The 9712-nt window shown below is 52.2% G+C and overlaps 1 protein-coding gene across 1 annotated transcript; it reads left to right on the forward strand.

Annotated features, from left to right (window-relative positions):
* Window positions 1–5087: 5087 nt before the first annotated feature.
* CFAP20 (cilia and flagella associated protein 20) lies at window positions 5088–9640 on the forward strand (the record flags this gene model as incomplete). Its single annotated transcript, XM_010013474.1, has 5 exons — window positions 5088–5167; window positions 6218–6329; window positions 7132–7320; window positions 8429–8539; window positions 9404–9640. Coding segments are annotated over 5 exons (498 nt in total), but the record flags the coding sequence as incomplete, so codon positions are not given.
* Window positions 9641–9712: the final 72 nt, after the last annotated feature.

Below are 9712 nucleotides of genomic sequence, written 5' to 3' on the forward strand. Positions count from 1 at the left end.
CAGTGGGCTCATGGAAGCATTTACAGGTCATGGGATGGGGGACAGGCAGCGCACACCTACCCCATTTCCCATCAGTGGGGTGCCCATGCAGCTCTGTAAAGAACTGGCCTGCCTGGCATAGCCTGGCTGGGTGCATGTGTCTGCAGTAGGGCTTTTGCACTAATACCGATGACTTTAAAAGAGTACTGACAGCTTATATGGGTGGTGTCAGGATGGGATGCATTAAAGACTCTTAGACAAAATGGATGTAGTGTGCCTCCAGACTGGATGAAGCCATGAGCAATGTGGGGTGACCCTGCTTGGAGGTGGAGGTTAGGCTGGAGACTTCCTGAGGTACATTCCAAAATGAATTGTGTTGTGTAGGGTGACATGGCTGTGATATGCCGCTGGTGGGGTTGCCAGCAGGAGCTCTGCTTGCAGGGTGGACATGAGCAGCAGTCTCCTCAGTCTCCTCTGGTGCAGTGGTCACTGGGTTGGTCAAAAGGACAGACAGAAAGGTCCCCAAGAGCAGTAGCTGGGTGCACAGGCTGTTTCCATTGCCTGCTGTAGGGCTTGTATGTGGCTGGGCTCTCCTGGCACTGCCTGTGGCAGCAGCCCTGTGTCTGGTGAGCAGCAGGGCAGTGTGCAGGTGCTCTTCCTCACTCGCAGCCTGATGAAGCACAGCCAGCTTAGGCAAGCTTGTTGTGAGGACTGCCCTGCTCATAAAGGTTTGGTGTGAAAACAGAGTGGGCTTTTTTATGACTTTGCCTGTGGGTATCAGCATGGGTTGCTCTTTACCTCACTTTTCCATTTAAAGGAGTTGGAATGGTGGGTTTGTAATAGCTTTGGCATTCCTATTCTGGCACCCTTGGTGTATTTGCAGCAGCAGGAGGGATGCTGTCCCAGGGGACTCTGACAGGACTGAAGTGGCCAGGGCTTCGGAAGAGTGTGTTGACTATCCCACTGTCTCTGCAGGCAGAAGTTCCCCTCCAGCCTTGTCTGCAGAGAGCCAGTAACTGCTGGGCTGTGCTCTTTTCTCCTGCCTTCAGTGTCTGTTAGGGAGAGACCTGTGTGCAAGGTGGTTGCTGGTTGCCTTCCAGTACTGTGTTGTTCCGAGTACTCTGTTAATTCCTTCTGCATCCTCTCACCATGGTCCCCTCCACAGTGCTTGGAAACACACTGACCAGTCTGCAGGGGACTTGCAGATGCTTTTCTGCAGAGCAGATGAGAACAGTTGGATGGAACTTGTCAATCCTATTGATCCTCTTGCTGATTTCTCCATGTTCCTTCTGCTGGCATGTCAATTCATGGTATCATGAGCAATTTCAAATGCTGTGGGGACAATTCAAGGTCAGCTAGCTTTCGATAACTGCCTGAATGTCAAACATCACCAGGATGCAGATAGTAATTTCCCTGATGAGCATGGCCAGGATCAAGTCCCTGAAATGCTGTGGCAGGGTCGCTCTTGCAGCTTTCCTGTGACTCTGTAGTTCTCTCACACAGCATCCTTGTCCGGGCTACCCCAGATCTCTGCATCGTGAATACACCAGCCCATGCTGCTTGCTCCTCCTCAAACCTGTGTGCACCAACTGCTACAGCAGAGCCAGGTGGCTCCTGCTTTTGCTTCTTGTTATGTCCCTCTCCCTTCCTGGGGGACAGAGGTTGGCACAGAGAGCATTGTGCCTATTCTGGACCCACCACTGGCTTTGAGAAGTGCTGGCCTGCCCTAAGGGAAGGGCTGTACCCATGCCTACAGTAGTCTGGGTGATGGCACTGGCCCTGTTTCAGCTTGCTGTTGCTGGCACAAACACAGGCTGGGCAGGCATTGGATGGAGCACCCCAGGACTTGGGGTGCTGGAAGATAAGAAGCTCCCCATGACCCAGCCATGTGCGTTTGAGCCCAGAACCTGCCTGTGTGCTGGGCTGCCTCCTCAGAGTGTGAGCAGCGGGTCGAGGGAGGGGATTCTCCCTCTCTGCTCCTCTCTGGGGAGACCCCCCCTGCAGTCCTGCCTCCAGCTCTGGGGCATCAACACAAGAGGGACATGGAGCTGCTGGAGCTAGTCCAGAGGAGGCCATGGAGATACTGTGAGGGCTGGAGCAGCTCTGCTTGGAGACAGACTGAGAGAGCTGGGCTTGTTCAGCCTGGAGAAGAGAAGGCTCCTTAAGAGGAGACCTCAAAGCAGCTCCAGTGCCTAAAGGGGCTGCAAGAAAGCTGGAGAAGAGCTTTGGACAAAGGCCCATAGGGACAGGACAAGAGGGAGTGGCTTTAACCTGGCAGAGGGGAGATTGAGATGAGATTGTAGGGAGAAGTTCTTCCCTGTGAGGGTGCTGAGGCCCTGGCACAGGTTGCCCGGAGAAGCTGTGGCTGCCCCATCCCTGGCAGCGTTCAAGGCCAGCTTGGACAGGGCTTGGAGCAACGTGGTCTAGTGGAAGGTGTCCCTGCTGGTGGCAGGGGGTTGGAGCTGAAAGAGGTCCCTTCCAATCCAAATCAGGCTGGGATTCTGTAATCCGTTAGCGGGGGTTGCTGGCAACAATGCAGGAGTGAGCCTCCAGAGGTCGGCCTTGGACTGTGATGTCCAGTCCACTGGAGTGGGTGGCCTGGCCTGGAGAGGATTGCTCCTCACTGCTGTTTCTCTGGCCTTTGTTATATGTGACTAGTGTTGCTAGCAGCAACAGCAGCTGCAAGTAATGTATGTGTTCAGACACAAATGTCTGAAGCCACTGCTCTCTCCAAGCTCTGCAAGATTAGAGCTTTGCGTCTGCAAAAAATGCTTTTCCAGTTTGTCTTTAGACAGTGGGTAACTTTCCAATTATCCTCATTCAGAGGCTGTTAGGCATTTGACGCACTTTTATTTTCTGTGAGGGCTATTACCCTTTTTTCCAGCTTCAGAAATCCAGCTTCTTAGGCCTAAGATGGCTAGAGAATACTGGCCAAGTAGAAATGTGGAATGTTTCATTTAGACTTCTAAAATTTTCTTCAATCTTTTCTTTCTGAGGTTCCTTGAGGTAGGAGGAAGCCTCTGAAGACAGAAGTTCTTGCTGAGTAGCCACTCTGAGCATGGCAGGACTGTCCCTCACACCTTGTTCTGCACACAGCTAGCACCTCTGCCTGATGGAGCTAGAGATCACCTTTTCTGTGAGAGCTCACTGAGAAGGGACACCAGAGCTAGAGAGGGAAGATAGGTGCTCCTCTGGCTGTGGCCAAATGTGTCCTCTGTCAGGGAGGTGGTTCCTGTGGCAGGCAGGAGGTGAGCTCAGCCTCTGGCATAGACCCGAGCTCTGGAGCAAGCCGAGGAGCTAAGCTGGGGCATTTCACAGGATCACAGAATCCCAGCTGGTTTGGGGTGGAAGGGACCTTAAAGCTCATCTAGATCCACCCCTCTGCGACGGGCAGGGACCCCTTCCACTAGACCACATTGCTCCAAGCCCTGTCCAAGCTGGCCTTGAATACTGCCAGGGATGGGGCAGCCACGGCTTCTCTGGGCACCCTGTGCCAGGGCCTCAGCACCCTCACAGGGAAGAACTTCTCCCTAAAATCTCATCTCAGTCTCCCCTCTGTCAGGTTAAAGCCATTCCCTCTTGTCCTGTCCCTACAGGCCCTTGTCAAAAGTCCCTCTCTGGCTTTTTGCAGCCCCTTTAGGTACTGAAGCTGCTCTGAGGTCTCCCCTTAAGGAGCCTTCTCTTTTCCAGGCTGAACAATCCCAGCTCTCTCAGTCTGTCTCCAGAGCAGAGCTGCTCCAGCCCTCACAGCATCTCCATGGCTTCCTCTGGGCTTTTTCCAACAGCTCCATGTCCATCTTGTGTTGTTGCCCCAGAGCTGGAGGCAGGACTGCAGGGGGGGGTCTCCCCAGAGCGCAGTAGAGGGGCACAATCTCTTTCCACAACCTGCTGCTCATGCTCATGATGCAGCCCAGCACATGGGAAGGGCAGAGTGTTCTCCTCAACAGACCTATAAATCTCTGTTAATTGCTTTCATTACAAAGGAGGGATCTGGTTATCCTGTAAGGATCCTCCTTGTGAGCTTTATGTTTTCTGGAAGTATCTGTTGGGCTTGAGGCAGAGTTAAGAACAGCCTGGCAGGCTAAGCTGACTCTCATCCTTAGCAGCAGCATATGTAGAGACAGGCTGGGGGGTGGGCTGCTCACAGGGCTCACTTCTTTCTTCCAGCAAATGTATGCAGTGTCGCCCAGGTACATCCCTCTGAAGAACTGAAATGTGAAGATGAATTGCTAAACCTTTAAATCATTTTGTAGCTCATCACTGGAACCATCCCATTAGAAGTTTAATGCATCCTATGGATTAGCAGTGGTGGTACTGCAGAAATTAATTCATGGAGATGGAAGGAGCATTGCAATTTGCTGATCTAGCATTGGGAAAGAGCAGAGGGCTTAATTAGCAAAAGTGCTTTTAAATGGAGATGAATTTGAGGTGAAGTGAGCTGCTTCATTAAAACAATAAATCCCCAGCCCCTAGGATTCAGCCACATTGCTTGTGGAGAAAAATGAATTTGTGTTGGCCCTGGCCTCCCTGAGCTTTGTGAGGAGCTGGCTGCATCCAAGTAGCCGAATGCCTGTGCCCCTCGGCAGAACAGACGATGCCTCTGTGCTTGTGTGTGCTGGAACTATGAAGAATTCCAGCCAGGCTTTCATCTAGTCCTGCTCTTCCACAGAGGCAGCCAGCCATGCCAGCAGTAGGGACCAAGACCCCCTTGGTGACCCATGGCTGCTGGTGGCTTCGTTTGCTTCTGTATTGCTCTAGTTTTTATCCCTTATCCCACTCTAGCTTGATCTTCCTCTGACACTTGTTTGTTTATTTGGGCCTATAACATGAGGCTGGAGTCAGTGGTATTCACTGTAGCATGTCTGGATAGAGTGAAGTCTTGCACTTGGTGTCCATGCAGCAAGCTGGGACCTAAACTCTTGGTTGGAGTTCTGGCACTTTGGGGTAGTGAGGAAAGCCTTGGAAACAGTGATGGCCAAAACAATAGGAACCAAGTGAACATAGATAGGTCCTCCTGGGATGTTTCGCTCTCTCAGTGGAGCTCTGGGTGCTCTTGCTTCCCTCTCAAGTAAAGGAAGCTTGTGCTGTCTGCCCTGCTTTTATTCCAGGTGCGCAATGGCCACATCAAGCGAATCACTGACAATGACATTCAGTCTTTGGTGCTGGAGATCGAAGGAACTAATGTCAGGTAGGAGAAGGCATCTTATTCTGCCCTAATGTGCCCTGGAGCAGAGTGAAAGATGGTGGTGCCCAGCAGACATCTCCTTCAGACACTACTTCAATCTCTTTGTCAATAAATTGAAGAATCATAGTCTGGAGTCAGATGGCTGCTACCTTTCTGTGGTACTGTACCACAGTGCCTTTCCCTGGATGTGCTTGGAGAGCTCTCTGTCATCCTCAGTTTTAAAGGATAAAAAATAAAAATAAAATCCCATTTTTCCATCACTTGGGAGGGTGAAGGGGGAAGGCTGTATTTGAATCCCAGTCCCATGTCAGTGCCACCAATTCTGAGAAAGCAGCACTCTGCCTGCTACATCTTTTATTGTCTTAGGCCTGCTCTGCTGCTCTTGCCACGTGACAGCAGGAAGATCAAAGGCAGATGTATGAGGGGAGTTGGTTGTGGTCCTTCACTCCTTGTCTCCATCAGCCAAGGAGAGCGACACCAGCTCCCACCAGCAGGTTCAGCCTCTCCAGGGCTTCTCCAGGGGCCATTGGAGCAGGGAGCTCCTTATAAGGGCAGTGGAGGCTCCTCTCCTGCAGCCAGGCTGAGCCAGCACTTCCCTTCCTCCCAAGATGTGTTGATACAGAACTTGCAAGGCGTGATGTGCATGCCTAGGGCTCACCACCTCTGTGTTCCGGGCTGCACAGGGCACGCAGGGCCTCTACTGAGCTCTGGAGGGCTCTACGTGTTCAGTCAAGGGGAGGAGGAGGTTGCATTAAGAAACAGCACTGACATGGCCATGAAACTGAAGAGGTGAAGCTGTCAGGAAGGTGGTTCATGCCTGTAGTGTGAAAAGTGGGATATGAAATGCATCCTTTGTGCCTTTTATCTTGTTCTCTCTTTTATTTTGTCTACCTCTGAAGCTCTGCCTCCCATTAAAGGAAGTACTGGTTCTTGCTGAGATCTTGTCTCTTTCTGCCTGCCCTCCAGGACTGCATTAGGTCAAGGGAGAGACTTGGGACTTGGGCGTGTGTTTTGTGCTGTGTGAGATCCTAAAGCGTTTTTCTGTCCTCTCAGTACAACGTACATTACATGCCCTGCGGACCCAAAGAAGACCCTGGGCATCAAACTACCTTTCCTAGTGATGATCATCAAGAACCTGAAGAAATACTTCACATTTGAAGTACAGGTGAGGAGCGTACAGTGGGGAGTCCCCTCCAGGGAGAGGCAAGGAAGGTGTCAGGCTTGCAGTTTTATGCTGGAGCTCAACCAAGGCAGTGAGTGGTCTCCAAAACAGTTTTGCTTCCTTGGCCATGTGATCATAGAATCATGGAATAATTTGGGTTAAAGCTTACCTAGATCCAACTCCCTCCCATGGGCAGGGACACCTTCCACTGATCAGGTTGCTCCAAGCCCTGTCCAAGCTGGCCTTGAACACTGCCAGGGATGGGGCAGCCACAGCTTCCCTGGGCAACCTGTGCTAGAGCCTCAGCACCCTCACGGGAAAGAGCTTCTTCCTAAGATCTCAACTCAGTCTCCCCTCTGTCAGGTGAAAGCCATTCCCCCTTGTCCAAAGCCCCTCTTCAGGTTTCTTGTAGCCCCTTTAGGCACTGGAAGCTGCTCTGAGGTCTCCTCTTAAGGAGCCTTTTCTTCTCCAGGCTGAACAACCCCAGCTCTCTCAGCCTGTCTCCAGAGCAGAGCTGCTCCAGCCCTTGGAGCATGTTTGTAGCCTCCTCTGGATTCACTCGAGCAGTTCCACATCCCTCTGATGTGTCAGGTCTTCTGCTGTGGGGGCATCAGCCAGCTCTCAAGCACATTGTTGCTATTCCTGAAAAAGGGTCTGTTTCCTGAGTTAAAAATACTTTTGCTGTGACATGAAGGGGTGGGAGAGTCTGCTCTGAGGTGGGCAGAGCCTGAGTCTGGAAGAGCTGTTGTCCTGGGGAGCTGGGGGCCCAGGTGCCAGGTTCCGCAGCCTTCCTTCCTTGCCCCAGGTGCTGGATGATAAGAATGTTCGCCGGCGTTTCCGAGCAAGTAACTACCAGAGCACGACCCGGGTGAAGCCCTTCATCTGCACCATGCCCATGCGGCTGGACGATGGCTGGAACCAAATCCAGTTCAATCTGTCAGACTTCACACGCCGGGCCTATGGGACAAACTACATTGAGACCCTGAGAGTGCAGGTAAGCAGAGGCACATCCTGCCCACGCACACCCATGGTTCTTCCTGCCTTGCTGCAGGTTGGGAATCTGGGCTTAGTCCTGACCTGATCCTTTGCCAGTCATACTCTTTGCGAAGCAGCGTGGGAAGGAAGCAAAGACCTGGCTGAGGCAGCAAAGGTCTTGGTGCTGCATCACTTCACTGGACTAGACTGGGAGGAAGAAGCCCATTTCCATCTTGTTTCTCTTGCTGGCTGTTGGTTAGGGTAGGAGTGGCAGTCCACCTAAAGTTCCCAGCAGTGTGCGATGCATCCTGCTGGGGGAAGGTCTGCTGGGAATTAGCTGTGTACTGCCTTTCTACCCAAACAGCCACTGGATGAGTGGGAGCCTGGCTTGTACAGACCCAGAGAGGGCTGTACCATTGGCTGTAGATATCCTCGGTCAAGCTTGTTTCCTAGTGTGTGTGTAGCCTTCACTGAGGCCTTTGGACCAGAGCTGACATGTTTATTCCTGCTGAGGGCATGAAGTTCCATAAGCTAGGGACTCATGTTCCCTGTGTCCAGTGCTATGTGTTACTTTGAGGAATGCCCATGTGCAGAGTGTGTCTGTTCTTAGCGTGATGGGACTTCTGCAGTTCTGAGATGGACAGGCAGTCTGGGAAATGTCTGTCCTCTCACATAGCCATGAGGGGAACTGGAGTGACTCCTTTGCTGCCAGCTGTTTATGGAGGCAGTACAGACTGGACAGTGTCATTCCTGACCTCAGGGAGGCCCTGAAGAGGGAGTGTTAAAAATGCAGCAAGCTGAGGCTGAGAGTGTCCTGGCAAATGCTGATACTGGGGGAGAAGCAGAGGTGGGTTCACAGCAAAGGATGCTCTAAGGAACTAAGGCAGATCTCAGTTTGCAGAGATGCCAGAGCTTGGCTGAATCTCTTGAGCTAGCTTCCATCACTGGAGAGAGCAAAGTAGGGGGCATGGACCACTGTTTCTCCTCTGATGCCCTATGAGATTCGGAGAGAGGCAGTGAGGTCTCTTCTCCAGCTACTGAGCCAAGGAACCCAGGCTGCTGTGTGACAGCGCAACTGGATGTGGAAAGATCACGTGCAAATGGACTGACTCTGTTTTGACTCACAGATCCATGCCAACTGTCGCATTCGACGGGTGTACTTCTCTGACCGGCTCTACTCAGAGGATGAGCTCCCAGCTGAGTTCAAGCTGTATCTGCCAGTCCAGAACAAGGCCAAGGTGAGCTAGCCATGGGCAGGGAGGGTTGGAGCAGCAGCAGCAGCAGCTGGGCCAGGCAAGCATTCCTCTTCCTCCTCCCACTGCCTCCACAACCAGAGTTACTTCTAGCAGCTGAGCTCTTACAGCTTTGGCCATCAGCCTGGGAGCACCCTCACTGCTGCCAGGGTGAGCAGTGTGTCAGGGTGCCTCACTGAGTGGCTTTCCTGCCAAAGCACAAAGACATTGTCATTCCCATCTAGGAGCAGGGTGGGCTGTGCAGCTGTTCCCCACATGCTTCTTGTTCATGCTAAAGGGCTCTGGGCAGGGTGGCAGCCTCCCAGCATCTCTCCGGAGCTTTTACCTATGACTCAGCACAGCAGCTTTACTCTTCAGAGCTAGCTGCAGCTTCACACTTGTATTCCAGGAGAGATGCTGTTTGTGTCCCAAATTTACTCCCCTCTCATTTCTTCCGTGACAGACGCAGATGGCAGTGCTAAGATGGAAGGGGATAGGCAAGGTTGTGGCTGCCCAGCAGGAGAAGAGGCCAAGCTCTGCTCTACTGGTGATGGTAGAGGAGTCCTTGGCATATTGGCAGCAGTCTCAAGGCTTATGAGGAAGCACTCTCTTTGCCAGGACCATCTTGTCCCAGTGCAGATGCTGCTTTTAGCAGAGAAGATTTCTGGGCAGAACTTCAAGGAGCTGAGGGAGGATGCTGGGTGCTGGTCTCAGGGGAAGGTAGAAGGGAGTGTGAACAGCAGGTCACCCCTCTGGGCAGTGGCAGCCTCCCAGGAGTGTCTGGGGGGGTGCTTGGAGCCCTCCCAGTACCACTGTCTTGGTGTTGCCAAGTCTATTAAGTGTCTCCTTTCTTCTCCCTCCTCTGTCCAGCAGTAACACCATGTTGGGGAAAGATGTGAGAAATGTTTGGGGTCAGCTGGAAAACAAAAGCAGGTGGAAGAGAAGGCCCTGATGAGACCAAGTTTTAGATCAGCTCACCTTGCCTACGGTAACTTTGATTCACCTGCTATTCCTCTTCTGTACAGGACACAGTTAACAATGTAACAGCTCTGGGACTACTTTTTGGTGTGTGAGTTGTACAGAATCAGAGTTTTCTTAGCTGTTCCTGAAGTGCTGAGCCTAAACACTGCAAGTGGCTTGGTACTGATTTAGTGTTGCACAGAGAGGTTGCTCCAAGTG

The sequence above is a fragment of the Nestor notabilis genome, unplaced genomic scaffold (genome assembly GCF_000696875.1).
Source record: "Nestor notabilis isolate BGI_N333 unplaced genomic scaffold, ASM69687v1 scaffold21724, whole genome shotgun sequence".
NCBI classification, from domain to species: Eukaryota; Metazoa; Chordata; class Aves; order Psittaciformes; family Psittacidae; genus Nestor; species Nestor notabilis.